At 33.6% G+C, this 25,667-nt stretch overlaps 2 protein-coding genes across 2 annotated transcripts; one reads left to right on the forward strand and one right to left on the reverse strand.

Moving 5' to 3' along the window:
• Window positions 1-3,346: 3,346 nt before the first annotated feature.
• LOC132723338 (diacylglycerol lipase-alpha-like) lies at window positions 3,347-4,665 on the reverse strand. Its single transcript, XM_060708032.1, has 2 exons — window positions 4,429-4,665; window positions 3,347-3,584 (listed from the first exon to the last, which is right to left on the reverse strand). Exons 1-2 carry the CDS (start codon window positions 4,521-4,523, stop codon window positions 3,362-3,364), a joined length of 318 nt encoding a protein of 105 aa, XP_060564015.1. The 5' UTR covers window positions 4,524-4,665; the 3' UTR covers window positions 3,347-3,361.
• A 7,227-nt stretch (window positions 4,666-11,892) lies between these two features.
• Window positions 11,893-25,509, forward strand: LOC132723340 (interaptin-like; the record flags this gene model as incomplete). Its single annotated transcript, XM_060708034.1, is given in 10 exon segments — window positions 11,893-11,937; window positions 14,035-14,169; window positions 14,828-15,079; window positions 15,360-15,518; window positions 18,380-19,516; window positions 21,450-21,567; window positions 21,994-22,145; window positions 22,868-23,078; window positions 23,910-24,031; window positions 25,318-25,509. Coding segments are annotated over 10 exon segments (2,523 nt in total), but the record flags the coding sequence as incomplete, so codon positions are not given.
• Between the last annotated feature and the right edge of the window lie 158 nt (window positions 25,510-25,667).

A 25,667-nucleotide genomic window follows, 5' to 3' on the forward strand; every position in this document is an offset into this window, starting at 1 on the left:
ACCCTACCATCTGTAGTCAGTTCACCAGACGCTATGTACTGTTGGCGCTGCCTTTAGGCTAGCAATATGTCCTGATTACACAAATTCATAGAGGTAAAGAATAATCTAAAATATCACTTCTATATATAGCAAAAAGATTCATGGTAACATTGGGTATGTAATATTGGATATATTCATTCTGCAATCTTCATCAACATTCATGTTGAACAGTGGTTTTATGTGAGAAGATTAATTACCAAATGAGATGAATGAGTTCATAAGAATACAGAATTCCCAAGAGTAACATTCCATCCAAATGAAATTCTGGAAATCTAAAATAAAAGTCTGCCCAGATTTTGTGAAGGATTTTATTAAATGCATACACATCACTCTTTCCTCCAGTATAAAACTCTGAGGAGTTCTAAATTATTCCTAAGTAAAAAATGTCATTCTTAGTCAAGAAAGATTAAATGTATGTACTTTCTATGATTACAAGGAGTGTTCAAATATGAATGCATGTAGAACATTATGTTGTTTAATATTGCTAAAAACATGAAGATATACACGGGTAAATATACAGTATACACGTCAGCTTTACATTTATACCATATTCATTAAAATCTATTCACTTTAGTTATGTTTATAGCTGGCTATACATTGTCTATACAGTAATACAAAAATGGTTGGTAGAAGATCAGAGTATGCCACTGAAATACAGCAATGTCATTTAAAAATTGTTGCTAAAGTGAAAGAAATAGTTAATACTGTGATGCAAAATACCACTACGCAAATAGCTAGTATTGTTTGCATGTCACTAGGAGCAGCCCATAACATTTTCAAACTAGATGGATTCCAGATTAGCAGAAAAAGGCTTGCGTTCAATGTGCTAGTTGTTTCTTAAACAATTCTTAAATTACAATGCACAGTCTCTTGCAAATGTTGTCACTGGTGACAAAACATGGATTCATTTTTATGAGCCAAAACGAAAACACCAAAACAAGATTTGGGATACAAAGTCTGGCAAAAGACCAACCATTGCAAAATGTATGCCATTTTCTTTCTTTACAACTCAGGGTCACACCATTCAGGTTGCTGTTCCTAGAGGCAAACCTATTAATGCAAAAGTTTACAAGACAAAAGTTTTTCGAAAACTAAAATGTTTTTGAAAACAAAGACCTGCAACAAGTTTGGCCAATTGTCAGATTGCTGCATGACAATACATCATCACACAAGGTGTCTATAGTGCAAGACTTTCTGAAACAGAAGAAAAGTTGTTGTGCTCCCTTATCTTCAATTTATCACTTGACCTTGTCCCTTAGGACTTATTTTGATTTCCAAAGCTTAGAAAAAGATATCTTTCAAGTTGAAAATGTGTTTATTTCAAACACCTTGATTCTGCAGTATTCCAGTGTCTTCATAGTATACCTAAAAATGATGCCTTCAAAGACTGGATTCAGAGACAGAAACTTTGGAGGTGAATACTTTGAGGGAATAAGATAAAATATTCAGTGAAACCTATGAAGACTTATTTTATATATGCTTTAGATGCATTCATATTTAAATACTCCTTGTATTTATAAGCATGCAAGAACTTTAATTTGATTTACACCTGTATCATCAATATTTTTGGCTTTTATATCAATATAAAATTTTCCATCAGTGACAGCTCTATTTTTAACAAATATAGATTCCAAGTATAAGGAGGGAGTGATATGCTTAACTGTAGCTGTTTGAAGCATAAAATTCTTTCTTAATAATCTACTTTGTGTTAGCTGTTGTCCTAGTCTTTTCTGAACATTTATGGTTTGTCAGGGCACATGAAGATGCAACATTTAAGTGAATGGTTAGACTTTATGCAGTTTGTGGGAGATAGACAGTCAGAATAAAGTTTTCAAGTTTAGGCTTACTTATTTATATATAAAAAAATAGGTTAAAGACTAAGTTTAATACCTTTATATACATATAACATTTAGTTTGACTTTTAATCAAACCCTCAGGCAATAAGAACTTTTCATGTGAAAAAACAACAAACAAATAAAAAATTGTCCATTTTATTAGCTAACAGAATGTTGCAGTTCTATTGTGGTGTCCATTTGTGCCTCATATTATACACAGAGGAAAATCCAGTATCTTATATCACCATTAAAACTGGAAAATCTTCATTTTACCAGCAAAGTGTATGTAATTACAACCCAACAAAAATAATCTTGACTCCAGTGTAAATGATCTGTACATTTTGTATTTTAGCTGTTCAGTTTTAAATCCTAGCCCAGCTAACTTTCAATATAGTAAACTTGAAAGTATCTAACGATATATAAAATGTACCATGTTGCTTGTACATTCTTTTCATTGACAAGCCTTGATGCATATCTTAATCTGTCTCTTTATTGAAGTCAGTATCAAATACATGTCACCAAAATAGATATGAAATAATTTTATCATACTGCCTCTTCATGTTCCACAAAAAATAAACTATTAACCAACAATATAACATGAAGGAGGGGTCACTTTATTCACTGAATAATGCATTTAAGAAGAACGATGAAATAAGTCTAATACAATGTTACATTAAAATATCACACCAGATCTTTCAATTTTTGATGTATTTTCCATGTTTAGAGGCCAACTTTATCAATAACAAGAAGCTTACACAGAGACTGGGTTTAATGATGGCACATCATTTATAAACAATTCCTCTATACTACAAACAATCATTGGGTTCAATAACCCATTAAACAAATCCAGTGAAGATTATAAGAGTTAATTAAAGACACATACTGATTGAATATCCCAGGCAATAAGCTAACTACAACTGAACTACTTGTGTTTTAATATAATAGCTTGGAAGAGAACATGCATCTTAAGAGATTATAATAATATAGATAATGAAACAATGTTTTCTAGGGGAAATCAAAGATAAAAGCTTCAAGCATGTAGACCTTGTTCTGATCAATAAATATTACAGCATGTAGCAGACAATACTAACTGAATATATAAAAAAGTTATTATAAAACAAGACTAATAATTTAACCAATTAATCTTTTTGCTCTTTATCTATCTTTGCTCAAAGTTCATTTGAATAAAATTAAAGAAAATTAAGCATCACAAAAAATAGATAAACAATATCATTTTAAGTATATTTCATAATTAATAACAACTCATTAAATTAACTATTGTACCATCGAAACTTTTTGTGAGATCTTGGTGAATTGTGAAAAGCATGGCCTAAGAGTATTCTCTATTTTTATTTAAAAACATAGGGTCACTCATGTGAAGTCTTTCAACCTTTACTTTTCAAGGATACCTCAGATGTATCATTTCAGTAGACTAAGAGAAATATGCAGCGAGTGACAGCTAGCTAATAGCGTAAACAAAGATTGTCCTATGACTTACCTATACGAATATACAGTAAGTACTGCATACTTAGACGAGGCTGTGTCTCTAGAATGCTCCCACGGACACTGATTAATGTTATTATACTCTCCACAATTATACACGCTAACAATATCACTATATATCCTAATACTATATCCTTCAATTCTCTTGAACATTCTGATGCTGGATCAAATTCCACTTTTGAGAAAATATATGACAATGCTCCTAACCTGCAAATAAACAAGTAACAACTGACAAAATGCTATTCTAGTTAGTTATAATTTTGAAAATGCAGGTACAAGACATTATTGTATGGACCACATACATACATAATTATGTTACTTTAAAACATTATCAATATTAAAGGTAATAAAAGTTACGCCACCTACCTACATAAACTGGCATTAATGATAAAATGTTTGTGTAACCTGGTTTTCTTTTTGTCATAATAATAATCTGATTATGAACTTCCTGAATCATATTATTTTCATTTTTTAAATTTTAATCAGACTTTATTTCTACAGTGGTAAAGCTTTTATATTTTCAATTTTTGACCTAGTTGTCTAATTTTGTACATTTGTGTGTATCTTACTAAGATTAAGCAATCTAGGGTCAAAATCAATACAGATAGCTGTTTACATATTATTCTCTTAGGACTTTCAATAAACAATTTAGGATGTCCTCAATACAATATTGATGCAATGATCATATCATTTAAAAAACATTTCGATTTTATATTTATTACTAAAACTTTAATCATTTTTATTAATTATAATTGTTGAAATGTTGAATTTTCCAAATTTCTTTATCATTATAGCCACTTGATTACACTTATAAAGTAATTACTGGACATTATGAACAAATATTCAGTAAAGTTTTAACTTCCTTTTCTGCATGTGGCGTAAATATGTTTTCCTGGAATACTTAATAATGAATGAAAATATAATAAACTAAAATGTCATCAATTCTAGTGTGAGTCATGTATTTTGTATTAATAACACCTAATCAATACCTTATTAGAGGCAGAAAGGTGTTACCAATGTTTTACTTGTCTTGCACCACAAGAAAGCTTACCAAATAATATGACCAACCAACATAAATATGGCAGGCAGGACCATATCATCTGATCCTACCGACCATCTTCTACCAAACACTACAATTCCAGGCATTTCTCTTGCACAAAAATATATCCTTCACACTGAAAACACATAATATCACAGAAACGAGCACATCGCGTAATTCTACAGACGAAATTTGTGACATCGATCGGGAAACTGCGCGCGGGTCACCTTCACCATAGACTGTATCAAGAAAGAGTGGGAAAGTTAACTACAGAAAAGAAACGAAAAATAAGAATATTCGCACTGATCAATAATATTGCTTTATATCACTTATAACTATAATATAAGTCTCTGAAGCGATTTCTTTGGTATTCAGAAAAGAGAATCTACATAAATTTAAATCGGGATATTTGTGAGGATGATATGTCATTTTTAGCGATGATCAACCTTTTTTTTTAAAATATAAATCAATGATTAAGAGTTAACCCTTTCCCTCATGAGCATATTGTGAAAAATGGCCGTTTTTATTGAAAAGCTTCCTCTTCAAACTGTTATGAAACTATGAAAAATGCTTCAATACTAATCAAACTTGGCACAAATGTTGACTGGACAACAACATGCTCAGACGAGGGGACATCTCAAAATTGCCAAAAATCACTATTTTGCCTTGATTTTTTCCATCAAAAATTTTTTTTTTGAAGTGCTGCAACTTCTCAAGGGATTGAGATAGATTCAAAGGCTTTTCAGCGTTGGTTACACGTTTCCTTCTGATCGACCTGGGGTCATTTTTAGCCTCTCAAAAGTTCAAAATTTTCTTGACGATGAGGGGAACTACCGCCCCCTTCAAACCCCCCAAACAGAAGGGGGCACATCCCCCTTCTGGCAACCCCCTGATGTATCTTTTGGATGGGGGCGGCGCCGAAAAAGTGCTCACTTTTTTTAGCAACATTTCTCAAACGAAAACATGTGTTTGGGGCCCAAATAGGACATTTTTTTCACTATTTGAGGCCTAAAAGAGGGGGGGGGGGTCGAAAGTGCGTTGTTTAGCGTATATATGAGGTAAAGGGTTAACAAAAATGATGAAAAACTTTGGAATTACCCAAAATCTAGTTTTTCCATGTTAACATGTGGTCTTTCACCTAATTTTGGTGAAAAAATTGTTGTTTTGTAACATTTTTAATTTTTTTAGTTAAAGAACCATAGGTGTACATATTTCATAAATAGAATATTTTTTTGATAGAAAGATTTTCAACTTATCAAAAAGGATGTGAATGGAAATATGACAGTCTAATCTTATCTGCTCCTACTTCAATATTTCATCAATATATTTTTTTAATTGTATCAATTGATGCCATCAGTGTTCAAAAATATAATTGTTGCACAAGAATTTTATTCATAATATTCAGCGGGCTTAAAATAGTTAAAAGGGTTAAACTCCCTATTAGTGTTTTACTACTGCTCATCCTAATTCCCCTCTGTGTTTCTGCCTTGGATTTGTCTATATTTAAAGGTTTTACATATTTGTGTAATTGTATTTGCTGTTTGCATCTTCTGTCCTGTTTATTGTCGTCATCAGTAACACATATTTACTCCCCTACCCTAATTCTACCTATTTCTGTATACTGTAAGTGTAAGCCTCTTGTTACCATAGAAAGGGCTACGCATCGAATTGTAAGTAAGAGGAAAATTTAAAATGACCTAAACTAGGTAAGAAATAAGACTTAGTGTGTGGTCATTGAATAATTACTTACTCAGTTTCAGCATCGCGTACATTAATAAACTCTTTATGTTTTGTAGGCTAAAATAGCAACGGTGTTAAAAAGTGACAGTGGTTTAAGAAGATAAATCAGGGTGTCAAGCCTAATGCTTGGCTTTGGTATTATCTTATGGATCCATTGTCGGCAAGATGTTTATGTTGTACTACAGGTTATTCCACTACAAAAGAGTATGTGTGGGGATGGTACTGAAATTGAAGTATACAAGTATTTACAAAATTCACATGTTACTTGGATTTGATTAAACCTGTGAGATTGCATTTTTTGGCGTGTTTCCGACCGTTCAATATCTTTAGCACGGCATTATTGTTGTGTTTGTGATATTTTTAGTTAATTCCCTTTTTCTTGATGAGTTGTTCATTTATTCTTTATTGAAAATTGTATATTGTATTGGATATGTTGCTTGCTATTTAGATTTGTCTTCTGGTGTCTATTGTATGCAACTGCCGGTTAAATACAGGCTTAATTACCTCTATTTCATAACATCTGACTGCCCAAATGGAAGGTGGTAATTTAATTGCCAATTTATGTTGTTGTAGATGTTATAGAACATGGTGAGGCTGAAGTCATAAGTTCTGCTCAAAAGAACTGCCGTCCAAGATTGTTTGGCACTGGCCCTGGCTCGCCATGCATGAATATTTATGCCAATAATGCCAACTGTCCAATGTATTTTAGGGCGAGGTTTTTTTTTACATTTATTTCAATTTGAGTGAAACGAAGATCTCAAAACTTGAAATCCCCTTTCAAAATTCCATTTTATTTAGTTCCGCCCATCGTTTTCTCGTTTAGGGCACATGCTTTCTATTACTTGGGGATCATACGCCGCTTTTCATGTACAATGGAACGAAAGTGTCACATTGAAGGTTCCATGATTACCGCGGTATAAACACATCTGGGGATGTTTCTTAATTCAAAGTTTTGCCATTTCATGATTAAATGTTGAATCCTGCTTTTGCCATTGCTAGGGGGCGTGGACAGTAGTTTGCACCTGTTATGTCCAGGGTATATATATTATAAGAAACACATTGATTGTAACTACGTTTATTTAGAAAGCCATGTTATATCTTGACCGGAAGTTCAGTACTGTTTTTCCCATCATGCAATATAATTATAAATAGCAGAGTACAGTAATGAAGGATATTACAAGTACCTACATGAACAGGCTAAATCAAACTGAGCCTGCAACATTTTCAATTTTGTCGTTATGGGCTTTCTTTAGGGATTCTTATTTTCTCTATTGTGCAAATAAATGGGATTGAATCATCATTATGATTATTTTTGATAATAAATATTATACGTTTCTAATAACATACGTCTATAAACTGCAATTTTATTGTTAAATTCTATTAAAACTCTATAAGTCATACATTAGACGAAATAAATAAAACACATAAATGATACAAAAATGGCACAGCCTAATGACCATTACCAAACCCTTTTAATAAATAAAAATAAAGACCTTGAATTCATGAACAAATCTCATATATGATGATTGGCTAAACAATTTTGTATCTCTCGCATTAACCTATATTTTTTAAGTCATTTAACTCGTGCAGCATTCAAAATTCTCTTACACTTTTTTGAAATCTCTTTCTGGTAGTTAAATTGAATTGGGTTCGATTTTGGATGGGAACAGTCTACTATGTCACGTGATACCATGGGAATCCAAGATGGTGGTCAGAGATGCGGACACGCAAGCAGTCTCAGCGAGAAGCTAACATTCTCTCACGGAGCTTTTCTCAATAGTAATATTTGCATTTGAGTAAGTATGTCATAACATATGGTAGCACGAAATTGCTTACACTTCTTCTATTGAGCCAGTAAATCACACCTTGACAGACACCTGTCAAGTGTCAGGCTGCTAGCTTTGACCGTTCATTTGAATAGGTCCAAGTTTTAAACATACATGAAGAATAAGAAGCATACAAGCAAGACCTGTGTTTACAAAGTCACATGTTGACAACACACAGTTGAAAGTCATTTAAAATGAAACTTTTTTTTTACTTACTGCTGAACCTATATTTTTGGAGTTCCTGTTCCACAGATGCATTTAAAGGTTCGCGATGTGCTTTAATTTCAGAACAAGAAAATCTGATGTCCTTAAAATTCATGTAGCTCTTAAATATAAAAGTTATATTTTTCACTTGTATACACATTCATCTGTATTTACAGTCACAGGGCTCAAGCTAGGTTCAAAATTTAGGGAGAAGTCACTTCTCCCTCCAGCTGCTTTAGGGAGAAGTGGGGAGATTCATTTATCGATGTTTGTTGTATGTTATCCCAATTATGTTGACTCACAGCACATATCTTATTAAATGAATTGGATTTGTGTTACAACAGAATATTCAATTTTAATTTAAAAGTAGTTTGAAACAAGTAAAAAGAATGAGTATCATGTAATGCAACCATTGCATTGAATGAAGATAAAAAAGCCATAGTTGATTCCTATCATGGATGATATCATGGGTGGATTAACAGTTATTCCCTTCTGATTTACTATTAAAAAGCTTGCGCCGGACATTTTATTCATATTCACTTATGTTGTAAAGAAAATGTAAGTAGATAACGAAAGAAACGATCTTTAATTTAACTTCATTTGTAATAAATACATTGTTATACGCCGTCAATTTTATCAAATTTAACTCGTCGACAAAAAAGATTATCATAACTTTCATTTAAAATTACCGTTACAGTTATATGTCGAGCGGTCCTCTTAATTCTGACAATCATTCGATAGTGAAAATTTAATTGACGTTTGATTCGTCCATCATAAATTATTGTTACGGGTAGTAGTATGTTAGCGATTTAATGATTGGTTTAATAATGTCGCCTCGATTAAAACGTGAATTACGATTGGTTTCTCGCATGTATCGGAAGTCTAATTGTTCCACGAGTGTCTGTTAATTAGACTTTTATGACATGTTGGTAAACAAACGGATTAATGACATTTCGCGTTGATTGAGATGCATGACAGTCCCTTTTTCCGGCGGCGAGGGTAAACAAAGCAAACACACACAACAATATTCACAGGTATTGCAGTGTCTATTCTAGGACGCGCGATTGCGCGATTCACGCTAGTATTTCAGAGATCGCGCACAATTCAAAATCATGTGCGTGAAAATCGCGCATCTATAAAAAAGTAAAAAAAACGTAAAACTTCCATCCCACATTATATTTGGTTGTTTTGTTTACATTTACACCGAAAACCGAAGGGAGGTAACTGTAAGCTAATTATAATAATTAAGTACCGTATGGTATTGGTTACGCGAGTTGACGGAAATTAACGGAATGTTCCGTATCGACCGGAACTAGTGTGCTAGGTCTGACAGTTGGGCGCCATTTTAGTGTAGTAAATAATCAAGAAAAATGAGGCAATTCCTAGCTTGGCTAAGATCTAGACGTGAAAGATAGATCGATTATTTGTATTGTCAATCCCTTTATAATCAATGGCGGCAGTTCTGTAATAATTTGTTTTCGTTTAAAAATTAAGGGGGGACAACTTCTGCTGCCTTAAATAAATATTATCGTTTTAATTATTTCATCGGTTGAACGCCTCAGTGTAAACTTAATGCAGACGATTTAACATTGGCAGTTTATATTGGCACCCCTTTATTTTGAAAATCGCCCCCTTTTTTGAAATAGAGGGGGGAAAATCACCCCTATTTTTCAATTCCTAGAATAGACACTGGTATTGTTGGTAATTTTCAATAATGGATCAATAAAATCGGGCGACTTCATCTTCGCTTTCATGTAGGATGTCGGCGAAGTCAGACGGAATTCGGCGACTATTTCGCCCGAATCGCCCACTAGCTCGAGCCCTGAGTCATATCGGCCCCTTGAAGTCGAAACGGCCCAAAAATAGTCGAATGGCCCCAAAATAAATTGGCCTCAAGTCAAATCTGCCCCATTGTTTTCTTTATAAATTTTTCATTTAACTCACCCTGATAAGTTTTGTAAATTAAAGAAACTTTCCGGTATTACACTTCCTATGTTGCCATCACAAGTGACTGCCTCCTGCCGTTTCCGCACAACATTTCTACAGTCTATACAATTATCAGTCATTTTCAATAACCAACACTTTTCACAATTTATTAATTTGATAAAGTTATTAAAAAGAACAAATAACAATTTTTACAATTAAGTCCATCAACGTAAATGATCTCCAAAAGTAAAGGAAAATAATCAATGCACAACCTGCATACCTAGCTGATTAAATTCACTTCACACAAAAAAGGTTGTTAAAATCGCCGAATTCAATGCATGGTAATTAGAGACAATGACTGAATTGATTAAAGACATGTATTGTAATTAAATGTAGAAATCAATTAACAACCATAGCACACCTGCATAATTACATTAATAACAATTATCACTAGCATCAAAACTGTTTCAATTTTATAATGAATTATTTTTAATTGGTACTTTTATTTAAAGCGCCAATTTTTCAGTAAATAACCTTTCAATTTTCAGTTTAATAACCTTATTTTAACCAAAAATAGGATGATACACAAAAATAACTTTTAGGGGCCGATTTGAACTTGTTTTGAGGGGCCCCATTTTGACTAGTTTTGTGGGCCGATTTGACTTGGGGGCCAGTTTGCACTAGTTTGCTTCATCCCCCAATTAGCCATATTAATAAGAAATCATAAAACCATAAGCTCCATTAAGCTGGCCTGTCAGATATCATTACATCAAAGATGGCGTCGGCAAATGCTTTGACATACACTATAAACTTAACCTCCCCCCCTCCCCCCCGGCAATTTAGCAGTGCCACTTTCAAATGGGAAGTGGACCAAACCAAATTTTTGTTTACTGCAGTTTGACAAATTACCATTGAACTGATTATGAAAAATATTTGAAGATGGGAATTTTGGTAATTCTAAAATCATTTAATTGGAATTGCATCAAATGTTTAAAATGTCCAGCATAGACCCTTTTCCCGGGAATTTTTAAAAATAAATTTGGGTTTTTCCCCAACTAATAATTTTAAAATAAAAAACAAAATTTTTTTCAGTTTAAAATTCGGGAAAAAAGCCCAAAAAGGTTGACTTATCTTTTTAATTTAGCTTAGTAGGGAAAAATTAGTTTTTACCCTTTCAGTTAGCTGGGGAAAAAACCCCCTTTGTGCATTTCCCCGGGTTTAAGTCTTTTTAGTTCCCTTTTTACTCGAGCAGGGTTTTAAAGAAGCACAAATTTCCCCAATTTTTTTGAAATAAAAATGTTTGAATAATTTTAAAAATTGAAAACTATCAAAATTTAAAAATCACGGGGGAAACTCCCCGGGATACTGTAATCAAAAAAGGATGTATGAAAATCAAAATGTTTATTAAAAAAAGGGGGGCTTTGCCAGGGGTTCATTTTGGGGAATTTCCTAGCTTGAAAGGTGGAGAATACCCTTGTGTCCCCCCATGCATTATTTTAGGCTTGATTACCCTCACCAGGGTTTTCAAGTTGCGTCAAATTTAATGATACAAAGTTTAACTGAAAAAAATTTTATTAAAATTTTAAAGCATTAAATTACATGCAAATTTTTCGTGGAAAATTTGGAATTAGCCAATTTATTTTTTTTGACCAAAAAGATAATTTTTTATATTATAAATTAAAAAAATCATTTCCCTTGTAGGGGCAAACCATGGGTGATGTTTGAATTTAGGTTGCTTTTAGCGCAACGGTTTATTTAAGGGAGCTCAAAATTTTGATCAAAAGAGAGAGATGAAGAAGCTCAGAAGAAAGATAAAGAGCTACTTGTGAGTATATAAAATAGATACATCTCATTGCTTGTATGTCCATCCCTTTAATAATATTTCTAAAACAATTTGTTTCTTGGGTTTATATGCCATTTTAACTTTGATCTCTGAATATGACATGTGTAAACCTTGTTATTGTCAATTATAGAAATTTGAATGCTGGTCAGAAATTTTATTATTTTTTTGCATGATAGTAAACTATTCTAACTTACTCCTGCATAGAACCGGCCATGTTTGTTTCTCTTTTTAACACTTTAAAAACTTGATTGTTGATCTTCAAATTTATCTTGAGAAAAAAAAGCATTATGATTAACATTCTTCAATTCCTCTTTTGAAATCTTATGAAATAATTTAATCATTAATTATGCCCCCATTTCGAAGAAAAGGGGGTATATTGCTTTGCACTTGTCGGTCCGTCGGTCCGTAGACCAAATGGTTTCCGAGTGATAACTAAAGAACCCTTAGGCCTAGGAACTTCAAACTTGGTATGGTGATTGGTCATGACCAGTAGATGACCCCTATTGATTTTGGAGTCAAGGGGTCAAAGGTCAAGGTCAGATTGACCTTGTAAGCAAAAACAGTTTCCGATCAATAACTAAAAACTTTTAGGCCTAGGAACTTCAAACTTGGTATGGTGATTGGTTATGACCAGCATTGACCCCTATTGATTTTGGGGTTAAGGGTCAAAGGTCAAGGTCACATTGACCTCTTGGGTAAAAACGGTTTCCGATCAATAACAAAAAGAACCCTTAGGCCTAGGACTTCAAACTTGATATGGTGATTGGTCATGATCAGTAGATGACCCCTATTGATTTTGGGTTCAAGGGGTCAAAGGTCAAGGTCACATTGACCTCTTAGGCAAAAACGGTTTCTGATCAATAACTAAAGAACCCTTAGGCCTAGGAACTTCAAACTTGGTATGGTGATTTGGTCATGACCAGCAGATGACCCCTATTGATATGGGGTTAAGGGTCAAAGGGCAAGGTCACATTGACCTTGTAGGTAAAAATGCTTTCCAATCAATAACTTAAGAACCCTTAGGCATAGGAACTTCAAAGTTGGTATGGTGATTGGTCATGACCAGCAGATGGCCTTTTGATTTTGGGTCAAGGGTCAAAGGTCAAGGTCACATTGACCTTGTAGGTAAAACGGTTTCCGATCAATTAACTAAAAACGCTTAGGCCTAGGAACTTCAAACTTTGTATGATGATTGGTCATGACCAGCAGATGACCCCTAATGAGTTTTGGGTCAAGGGGTCAAAGGTCAAGGTCACATTGACCTTGTAAGTAAAAACGGTTTCTGATCAATAACTTAAGAACGCTAGGCTAGGAACTTCAACCTTGGCATGGTGATTTGTCATGACCAGCAGATTACCCTATTGATTTTGGGATCAAGGGTCAAAGGTCAAGGTCACATTGACATTGTAAGTAAAAACGGTTTCTGATCAATAACTAAAGAACGCTTCGGCCTAGGAACTTCAAACTTGGCATGGGATTGGTCATGAGCAGCAGATGACCCCTATTGATTTTGGGGTCAAAGGTCAAGGTCACATTGACCTTGTATGTTAAAACGGTTTCCGATCAATAACTAAAGAACCCTTAGGCCTAGGAACTTCAAACTTGGTATGGTGATTGGTCATGACCAGCACATGACCTATTGATTTTGCTGTCAAGTGGTCAAAGGTCAAGGTCACATTGACCTTGTAGGTAAAAACGGTTTCTGATCAATTAACTAAAAACGCTTAGGCCTAGGAACTTCAAACTTTGTATGATGATTGGTCGTGACCAGCAGATGACCCCTATTGAGTTTTGGGTCAAGGGGTCAAAGGTTAAGGTCAAGACCAGTAGATACTTGATAACCTTTATTAATTGTTTGATCACTGGGTCAGAAGTCATGCATAATAACCTTATCGCATGACTAATTGGCTGCTGATAGGGGGCATACATGTTTTACAAACATATCTTGTTTAGATAAAATTGATACATTAATACCCATCTTCTATTATGTCTTGCATGCAAAATAATTGCTTGATTAACCTATGTGCTATGAAGTCAAAGTTTCTTTATGTTACTGTAATGCATGTATATTGCATGTAGGAAGTGAATGCTAAATTGTCCAAGTTGAAACTTCAAGCAAAAGCTAAACAAGCTAGGGAAGCCAAAGATGCAAAAGAATCCAAGGGAGGTAAATCTGTGTCCAAAAAGGAAGCAACAGAAGTGGCAGAAGATAAGGTAAATTTTTTATATTGTGATTTTTAGTCTGCAAAATTTTGTAAATTCATTTGTCCAGCTTTCATTTTTAGAAATGTCAATATCAGTTTTGAAGATATGAAAATGAAGGGTCCAAAATGAAAAATAATGGTTTCATAATGCATGACTTGCATTAGATAAATCACTTACAATAACATGCTTTCACCGTTTGCTCAATAGATATATTTAAAGTTATTATTTTGTATCAGTTATATTAAGATTAGAATTGCAACAGAATACTAAGATCCATGTTGCAGATACCTCCAGTCTGATTTAAATTCCTTACCTTTTGTACGGAGTGATACCCCTTTTCTTACTGCCAAGCACCAAGAACAGTTGACGGTGCTATCTTACTTACAGCTCTTGTTATTGTCATATTTATTATTTATTCATGGGTTAGCTGCAAGATCACACTCTTAGTGTTAAATATTAAACTTTCATATAAATTTTTAATCAAATAACTTCTGTACTGATATTTGAGTTTGTAATAAACGACCTACCCATTCCTGTCTGTAGATTGAGACACAGTCCAATGTACTCATCCATCTACAAAAGATTTTGAACAGAAGTGGGGTAATGTTGCTTTTATTAACATTTCAAGCTTTTAACTTATCGTATAATCACTGTTATATTGAAATAGGGTACTGGAGAAGATGAAGGGCAAGCCAGCAGGGCAAAGTCTCGACTACTGAAAAAGAAACTTGAGGACAAGGATCGGATTATAAAAGAGAAAGAAGAGATTGTGACCTTGAAGGACCAGCAGATAGAAGTGAAAGAGAAGATAATAGCGGAGAGGGAGGACATTATATCTACACTTACCAGACAACTTGAAGATAAAACTAAACTTATGGAGGAAATGAACAATCAGGGGACAACTGGGGATGATTCTGAGGTTTCACTTCTGTTATTTCTTGTTTCTTTTGGTTAAAAGTTCTTATAATAGTTAATATGAAGTATTCTTTGTTTTCATTGTATTTCATGTTTTTCATTTACATAAAAGAAGATTATAAACATAACTCAGATGCCTGATCATGCCTTTAATAATGCAGTATATGAGTGTATGAGGTCTTTCTCAGCCTATGTAAGATTAATATAGAAAGTATTTTTAGCACAATGATGTTTGAGTGACATAGAATAAAGGCATTATAAGTGTTTGTATGACATATTTATAGGTGAGGGTACAGCAGATGTATGCTCAAATAGTTTACAAAGACAAGAACTTACTCGAACTCAACAATAAAATCCTTGAACTGGAGAGACGACTCATTGATCTACAGGAATTTATTGGAGAGAAAAATGAAGTTATACGTGGCAGAGATAAAGTTATACAGGTGATCTATTTTTACATCATTTACATGTATAATAGGACTTATAGTAAATATTTTTTGAATGTAACTAAGATCTTTGTAGAAGAAGTGATTAAATAAATCAGTTGAAATGTAAATTCTAATGAAAGCCTTTTATATATAATATGTATATAAAGAGAAGGGAGTCATATGAGGAAATTATCCTTACAACTAATGGAAGATTATTTGTACCATTAAGGTGCCTACTTGAGACTGAAAAAATGAATGGAGGGGCACTTGATATCTTCCTTTGTCAGTAAGCTGGGAGGTCCCCATATCATTTTTATAGTGTCAGTGCTTGTCAGAACTCAACAAAAGAAGAAATCTGTTTATGATTATACCACCATAATGAACTTTCAAAAATTTGACAGCCTGTGTTTCACAAATAAGCATTGATACAAAACAATGCAACAAAAAATCTTGACAACTGGTTATTTTTATGCCCCCATTACGAAGAAAAGGGGGTATATTGCTTTGCACTTGTCGGTCTGTCGGTCCGTAGACCAAATGGTTTCCGAGTGATAACTAAAGAACCCTTAGGCCTAGGAACTTCAAACTTGGTATGGTGATTAGTCATGACAAGTAGATGACCCCTATTGATTTTGGGGTCAAAGTCAAGGTCACATTGGACCTTGTAAGCAAAAACGGTTTCCGATCAATAAGCTAAAGAACCTTAAGGCCTAGGACTTCAAACTTGGTATCGGTGATTTTCATGATCAGTAGAGACCCCTATTGATTTTGGGTCAAAGGTCAAGGTCACATTGACCTTGTAAGCAAAAACGGTTTCCGATCAATAAGTAAAGAACCTTAAGGCCTAGGAACTTCAAACTTGGTATGGTGATTGGTCATGATCAGTAGATGACCCCTATTGATTTTTGGGGTCCAAGGGGGTCAAGGTCAAGGTCACATTGACCTCGGTTTGGGTAAAAAAACATGTTTCCGAATCAATAACAAAAGAACCCTTAGGCCTAGGAACTTCAATCTTGGGTATGTCGTGATTGGTTATGACCAGCAGATGACCCCTATATGATTTTGGGGTAAATGGTCAAAGTCAAGGTCACATTGACCTTGTAGGTAAAAACTGTTTCCGATCAATAACGAAGAAACCCTTAGGCCTAGACTTCAAACTTGATATGGTGATTGGTTCATCATTATGATCAGTAGATGACCCCTATTGATTTGGGTTAGGGGTCAAAGGTCAAGTCACATTGACCTTTGTAGGTAAAAACAGTTTCCGATCAATAACGATAAAGAACCCTTAGGCCTAGGGACTTCAAACTTGATATGTGATTGGGTCAATGATCAGTAGATGACCCCTATTGATTTGGGGTCAAGGGGTCCAAAGGTCAAGGTCCACATTGACCTCTTAGGTAAAAAACAGTTTCCGATCAATAACTAAAATAACCCTTAGGCCTAGGAACTTCAAACTTGGTATGGTGATTGGTCATGATCAGTAGATGACCCCTATTGATTTTGGGTCGTCAAGGGGTCAAAGGTCAAGGGTCACATTGACCTCTTAGGTAAAAGCAGTTTCCGATCAATAACTAAAAACCCTTAGGCCTAGGAACTTCAAACTTGGTATGGTGATGGCTCATGACCAGCAGATGACCCCTACTGATTTTGGGGTTACGGGGTCAAAGGGCAAGGTCACTTGACCTTGTAGGTAAAAATGCTTTTCGATCAATAACTTAAGAACCCTTAGGCCTAGGAACTTCAAACTTGGTATGGTGATTGGTCATGACAGCAGATGACCTATTGTTTTTAGGGTCAAGGGGTCAAAGTCATGTAACATTGACCTTGTAGGTAAAAACGGTTTCCGATATCAATAAACTAAAAAACGCTTAGGGCTAGGAACTTCAAAACTTTGTATGATGATTGGTGTGTGACAGCAGATGACCCCCTATTGAGTTTTGGGTCAAGGGGTCAAAGGTCAGGTCACATCGACCTTGTAAGTAAAAACGGTTTCTGATCAATAACTTAAAAACGCTTAGGCCTAGGAACTTCAAACTTGGTATGGTGATTTTTCATGACCAGCAGATTACCCCTTTCGATTTTGGGATCAAGGGGTCAAGGTCAAGGTACATTGACCTTGTAAGTAAAAACGGTTTCTGATTCAATAACTAAAGAACGCTCACGGCCTAGGAACTTCAAACTTGGCATAGTGATGGTTCATGAAATCAGCAGATGACCCCTATTGATTTTGGGTCAAAGGTCAGTCACATTGACTTGTATGTTTAAAACGGTTTCGGATCAATAATAAAAAGAACCCTTAGGCCTAGGAACTTCAAACTTGCATGGGTGATTAGTCATGACCAGCAAATAACCCCTATTGATTTTTGGGGTCAAGGGTCAAAGGTCAAGGTCACATTGACCTTGTAAGTAAAAACGGTTTCTGATCAATTAACTAAAAACCCTTAGGCCTAGGAACTTCCAACTTTTGTATGATGATTGGTCTTGACCAGCAGATGACCCCTATTGAGTTTTTGGGTCAAGGGGGTCAAAGGTCAAGGTCATAACCAGTAGATACTTGATAACCCTTATTAATTGTTTGATCACTGGGTCAGAAGTCATGCATAATAACCTTATCACATGAATAATTGGCTGCTGATAGGGGGCATACATGTTTTACAAACATATCTTGTTTATTTACTGGGTTGCAAGACAGTCTTTTAAAAAGTAGGCCATTCAGTAATGTTTTGTGTAACTTTTTATTGGATAATGTGTAGAATATAAAGATGCATCATCTTTTTTTTCTGTAAGTTTTATTGTGGTATAAGTTCTTTGTTATGTTTGATGTTTTACTATGAAGATAATTTATATGATGTTTGTTTTCTATTTTGAAAAAGGTTTTACAATCGTCTATAAAAGAGAAGGATCAGAGTGTTACAGATCATGCAATGCTCGTTACTAAACTTACAGGGAAGGTTGAAAGTAATGATGAAGTACTGGGACAACTCCGAGAACAGGTGGACAAATCTGGCCATGATCTTCAACAAGAAAGAGAAAGATTTAACCTTCGACTTACAGAATCTCAAAAATATTTTGAAGAAACATTAAAAGAGCAGGAAGAAAGCCTTGCTAAACTTCGTAAAACAATAACAGATAAAGAAGGTGAATTACTGGTAGCCGAAAATGATTTGAGAGAATTAATTACCAGGCATGAAAGAGATATACAAAAAATTATGTCGAAAGGTGAAGTTAATATTCAGGATCCTGTGATTCAAATGTTAGAACAGAAACTAAAAGATACAAATGAAGTTTTAGAAGGTAAAATAAAGGTTATAGAGGTCCTTCAAAAAGAATCTAGTCAGAAAGAAAAAGATTTAGAGGAGAGTAGAGAAATTCAGAAAAGTTTTAAAGAAAAGCTACAACAAATGTCAGAGCAGATGATGTTGTTCCAAGCTAATTTAGTAGACATGGAGTCACAGTGGCAAGTTGAAAGGAAAAAATATGAGCACAAAATTAGTGAACTTGTAGAAAAACATGAACAGGAAAGTACAGAAAAAGACATTCAAATACAAAGTTTGAAGTCTTCAGCTGATCAGTTAGAAGGTGCTTACAATCAGTCAGTAACACAGTACAGTGCTTTACAAGAGAGATATCATCAATTAGCAACAACAGGTGCTAGAGGAGAAACAAACGATAAACCAGCAGATATTCATAAAGGTGGTGGTGGGGATTCAGAAAACATTGAAACTCTTCAAGCTATGATGAAGGAGAAAGATCAGCAGTTAGAGGAATTAGAATGTTTAAAACAGAAATCTGAAAGCTTGACACAAATGTTCAGAGAAAAACAAGAGGAGAGTGAAAAATACAGACAACTTCTAGAAGATAAAGAGAAAGAATTAGAAGTTTTACAGAAAGGTGCTACTGAAGATTCTGGTGCTACTAGTAAAGGAGGGGATACTAAAATGCTGAAAATGAAGGCCCAACTAACTGCCAAGGTTAAATCTCTAGAGAAAGAAATTGCTCAGTTGAAAAAGGTTTGTTCTTTATATGAATAGAATAAGGTTTATCTAATACAATGTATGTGTATATTACAGTTATGTGTTTAGTAAACTTCCTATTAAAAATAGTATTAAATATAGCATTGTAATGTTTGTTATAATAATTAATTCCTTGTTAGGTAGAATATAAAATTAAGAAAGTAACAACGTTATGGAATAAAAAATATCTTTTTTTTTTTTGACAATGTATTTCTAGAATTTTATGATTAATTTTAGTATTATCAATTTAGTGATTTCAGGGGAAGGGGAATGAACTTTTCCATCTAATTTGGTTGAAAAAATATGCTGTTTTTTTTCTAAAGGGGGGAGATTTCCATGTCCGTTTTTAATGTAAATTGAATAGAAAAGTCCCAAATGTTGGTCAGTGTGTAAAGAGGCAACTCAATTTTAGTTCAGAAAGATTATCAGAAATGATTACACTTCAGCCTCATTAAAACGCTCGTGTTGGGGTCCAATGTCTCAACACCGCGTTCTAACCAGGCTCTCATTAGAACGCTCATTGCGAAATTTCCGCATTACCCCACCCACCACATACATATATATAACGCTGATTTTTATATACTTACTGTTTCAATGAATATTGACATTATTTTTTTCGAAACCATTCAATGATGTAAACACTATATTATATTCACAAATTAATACTAATTGTATTTTAAAAGAAACGAAAAAACTTTCGAAAGAAAATTATAAAATCATGAATGTAGTGTAAACAGCCATACTGTAATGACGTTTGATTAACTAGGGGACACAACTAAAGCTGGACTGTAAATAACACTGTAATTTACAGTCCAGCTTTAGTTGTGTCCCCTAGTAAATCAAACGCCAATTACTTCCTGTCATGGCCGCTGTATTTACAGTGCAGGATTTTAAATTGATTTTTGGGCTTGTGGGTTATTTAATTCAGCGAGGTTTACATGTCAAAGTATGTGTGTGAATTTTAGTTTATATTATACTCACCACCGGTTGCCAATGTCACAGTTATGATATGAATTTGAGATTTTGGAAACAATTTGAAGACAGGTAAAACAAACAAAAGAGCGGATAAATGCTTACCTGGGCATGTTTTTCACACCTTTGGCGCTCATAAATGTCCTAATAAACAATTGTTTATTGTACTTGACTGTCAAATTGGGCAAGCGTTATAGCGCGCTATAAATCTAAGTCTGCTTGAAAAAAAAATTATTTTTTTTGGGGAAGTTTTTTTTTTTGTTTTTTTTTTTGGGAGCCAAGGTCTATGAGCGCTCTACTGAGATTAGCGTTATAATGAAAAGCGAGTTATCGAGGCTACAGTGTATTTTAGGATGTAAACTAATCTTTTTTTCCCCATCTTGAGTCTCAGATTCTTAGACATGACATCCTTTTTTAATGCATAAAGTGTAAAGAAAGTGCACATTTTTACTTGCACCATTCCAAATATGTTTCTCAAGATTTCTATTTGAACAGACATGATTAATGACAACTGTCCTGTAAGTGTTATGAATGCATTTTATAATAGTTCCTTGCTTGACAGGGAGCTTAATCTGAGAAATTACATTTGATTTTTGATTTAGTAGAACTAAATTACAGGAGATTTTGCAGACAGTCCAATTACTTCTCTCAAAAAATGTCATTAGATTGTCTTTTTTTTTACTAAGAATTAATGATTTTTTATAAAGTAGATATCTGATATGAAATTTTGACCAAATCTTATTGATTACTTTAAATGATGAATGTTTCTAGTTTTATAAAATTACAAAATTATTAAGTACTGAATATTTTTTTAATAAAGAAAAGTACCAAACTTCCTTTAAAAAAATAAAACTGACTTTGATATTAAAAATACAAACTAACAGCTTTCAATAGATAAAATGCTGACTGTGCTATTTTATGTGTCATGACTCACTGTTGTATGTTATATTTTACTCAGGGTTCAAACAAATCTGATGAACTGGACAGTTTAAAGAATGAACTTGCTGGTATAACAGAGGAAAGAGATTCTCTCTTATCAAAACTTGCCAACTTTGACCAACTTACTTCACTTAAAGGTTTGATATTACTTTATGAATATGAAATAATTTTCACTTTTAATTGTGCATTATCATGTAATTGTGTACATTTCAAGTGAAAATGTGCAGCAATATAAGAGCAAAGGTCCAGGGCAAGACAGTTATTATCTATGTCAACATAAAACTAGACTAGTTACAACTTTGATTTTCCGCATCTTGTATGTAAAGTTATTATAACAAAATATACATGCAATTTTATCATCATTACTGTTTGTTGAACATTTTTTAATGCTTGTTCTCTTAAAATATAAATCAAAATTCTTAAGAATTTAAATGACTTATAGAACAATATTCATTTTTGTTTCCCCTAAATCAATATATATGTTGAAGTTCTTGACAAAATGTGGAATAATCTGTGTTAAAAACATTAAGATAAAGTTATCAAATTATTTATACTTTTTACAGAGGAGTTAGAACAAAAAATCAGAGACTTTGAAAAGAAATGTGTAAATCTGGAAGAAAACAAGAACCAGTTGACCTCTGACCTAGAAACAATTAGGTCAGAAAAAGATCAGCTACAAGAGGAGGTCACTAGTCTACAAGAGACTTTAAATCAGGTAAGTTATTGTTGCAAGGTGTACAGTTATGGGCTCTGGATTAGAGGGAAATTAGACTTAAAAATTTCCCTGCCTAGAAAAGTAGGGAATTTGAAAATTATGGGGGAAAAAATCAGGGAATTAATGGGAAATACTGAAAATATTTTTGAATATTCTGATCTGAAAAACAAAAATTCGCACAATGGATTGAGTCTGTTCATGGACGGTACTGAAAAGTCCAAGCTGTTGTCCACGCTCCTGAGCACCGGCTTAAGCAGAATTATAATTAAATTTGAGATGGTTGATTTTGAGTCTTCTGCAGATGTTTTCATGTAGCAGTTAAAATAAAACCCTCAATGTTACACATTAGTGCCTTTCCATGAAAAGCAGAGTATGTTTATAATTCAAAAAATGCTTTTGTTTTAATCAACAAAACAGTGGGCAAAACTAAATAAAATAAAAGCCTGTTCATGAACATAGGTGTTAAGTAGCTTAAGAGTTCAACATTTAACCAAGAAAATGATAATGAATCTTCAAACATTTATTTTACAGATCTGTCCATACAGTATTGATTGCATTCTTAAAAACAAGTCTTACTGACTTGTAGTTTTAGACTTAAAATATTTGATGATAGTAGAGAATGACAGAGGTCAGACCAGATGTCGATAGCTTTACTCATACTAAACACTTCGCATGTTTTTTGGGAACAAGACATAAGATTTTGTGTATTTTATATTTTACAGTCTCAAAAAGAAACAGAGATTTCTCAGATGCAGAAATCCAGTGATCAAGAAAATGAGATTGAGCAGAAGAAATCAGAGATTGTTCAATTACAACAAGAACTCAGCTCTGTTAGAGAAGCTCTAGTTAGAGAAACAAGTTTGACAGAACAGCTGAAAGGAGAAAAATCGTTGTTAGAAGAGAGAGCAACTGAAGCTGCCCAACAAATAAAAGGTGATTTAATATGTAACAGAAATTGTGATAATAACTATTGTTATTTGTGATTGCCCTGAATGAAGGATCTTCTTTGTTTTTGTTATAATAATTATGTGTATGTCTTGTTAAGTTCACTTTATATCCTGTCATAAAGTTTTGACCGCCTTAAGTAGTATTTTAGGAAAGTGTTATGCATCCTATTCACTAGTTGAACAGAAGATTTTTTATGGGCTAAGATTAGGAAAAGCTGTGTATTGTAGGATATATTTAAAGAAGTTTCTATTATTGATAGAAAAATATTACTTGCTCTGGTGCAAGTAATATTAAAACAACTTCTTTATTTTGTGCTTGGAACATGATCTTTTGGCAATTCAGCTAGCTTACATCAGGTCAGATTTTTTGTTGAGGTATCCACTTGTGACTGACAAAATGTACTGATGGGTATAGTATCAAGACATCAGATTAACTGGAAAGTCCAAATTATAGAAGTGACTTAAAACCCAACCACAGAAAAAATTAGATTTTGGTCACAAAAAAAACAACCACAAAACCTTGTGTCATTTACATGGAAATGTGATAAATATGTTTCCCAAAAGGGGGTGTATTATATTATATTTGAGCCGCTTCATGACAAAACCAATATAATGGCTTTGCAATCAGTATGGATCCAAACCAGCCTGCGCATCCGCACAGTATGATCAGGATCCATGCTGTTCGCTTACAAACCCTATTACAAGTAGAGAAACTGCTAGCGAACAGCGTGGATCCTGATCAGACTGCGCGAATGGTCGCAAACCCACTATGTTGGTTTTGTCGTGACGCGGCTCATTTATTTAAATGTAATTGCAGGTCTGGAGAAGACGAGAGAAGACCTTGAAGTAGAGATTGTAAGTTTAAATAGAAAGATAACAGATGAACTGCAACAATCTCTGAATGATGCTGAGACAGATAAAGATCAACTCAAACATAAGGTAACTTCAACTCTTATTAAACGGTTAATGGTAACTTTTGTCTCTACCACATATTCAGAAATGATGTAGATAGTAGTTTTTCCTTGGGTAGAAATTGGTAATTAGTGGTTAATTACCCAGGTTAACTGGACTGACCAATGAGAAATGTGTTGAAATCATAGTAAAGACCAGGCAAACAAACTAAAATGGTTAAAATTGAAACATACAAGGTCACTCGACATGGAAAATGTTAGAGGCTTGGTGTAATTGAAGTTACAGTCACCTGCTTATATCAAAATTCAACCGTTAAATATAAAAGTGTATTTTAATAACTTTGGTAAACCAGACTTTAGAATTTCATATCTAAGATTATTTATTTTAGTTTAGTAATTAATGAAATATAGATAAGATAATTGGCATTGATCAGTCAAACGAAACATTTAACATCCTTCAGTTTTTGCTGTGTTAAGTAGCATCAGTACTATGCAGTGATAAAAAAAATCTGCCTGACTATATGATGTATAGATAAGTAATGGTTGTTCAACTTAACATGTTCTATTCAAATAAACTAATAGAACAAAAAGTAAAGAATCTGTTAGTTTTTACCCCATTTGCATTGTTGCTGTTATAAACTGAAAGACATTTTGCTTAAAATTGTAAATTCTAAAATTTGCATGTGTGCCACATTTCTTAGCATATTTATAAAATGTAAAAGAAGCTGCTGACATTTGACCAAATCTTGGTTTTAACAAAGAAATAGTCTTTTTATACAAAAACAAATCATTTTTTTATTTGATAACATTTTGAAATTGAAGTGAAGATAACTCTGAGATTTTAGTCTTTACCAAAAAGAAAAAAAAAGAAAGAAAAAAAGCACCAAAAAAAAACCACACAAAAAAACAAGAAACATCTGTAATCATCCTGAATGATCAGTAATTTCTGATTTGTTAGATTGGTTTAGTTTTGCTATTTGCAGTGTTTCAATTATTTCTTCAATGTACCAAATCTATCTACATTTTTGGTATGTTCAGTGTTTTAATACTTCCATCAATATACCAAATCTGTTGTGCAGTGTTAACATAATTGTTTCAATAAACCAGATCTGTCTTTATTTTTGGTGTATGCAGTGTTACAATACATTCTTCAATTTACCAAATCTGTTGTTTTATTGCTGTATGCACTATTACTATAATTTCTTCGTTATACCATATTGATGTTGGCAGGGTTTAAATACTTTGGTTAATGCAACATATGTTTAATGATTATGATTTACAAATTCAATACAATATTTGTGTTTTTGTTTACAGCTGGAAGAACTGCACACTGAGCTAGAGTCAGTGAAGAGTTTATCAAAGGAGCAGAAAGACAACATAAACCAGTTAACTGTTACCGTAGAAACTCTCACATCTGACAAACATGAGCTAGAAACTCAGATTACCTCCCTTAGTAATACATCAACAGAGTTGGATAATAAGATGAGAGATACAGAAGCTGAGAAGGTAGGTGTTGTTGGGTTGACTAATATGTTTGAACTAACTGATGTACAAAGTTTTACAGTTTCCATGGTATATATAATAGGAATATCTTGAAAAAGTGATCCTTCGGACGCATTAAAGACAGCAAAATAATATGAAAATTGCAGAGAGTACAACTATAA

This window comes from Ruditapes philippinarum, unplaced genomic scaffold (genome assembly GCF_026571515.1).
Source record: "Ruditapes philippinarum isolate M1 unplaced genomic scaffold, ASM2657151v2 ctg13622_1_1_1_1, whole genome shotgun sequence".
Taxonomy (NCBI): domain Eukaryota; kingdom Metazoa; phylum Mollusca; class Bivalvia; order Venerida; family Veneridae; genus Ruditapes; species Ruditapes philippinarum.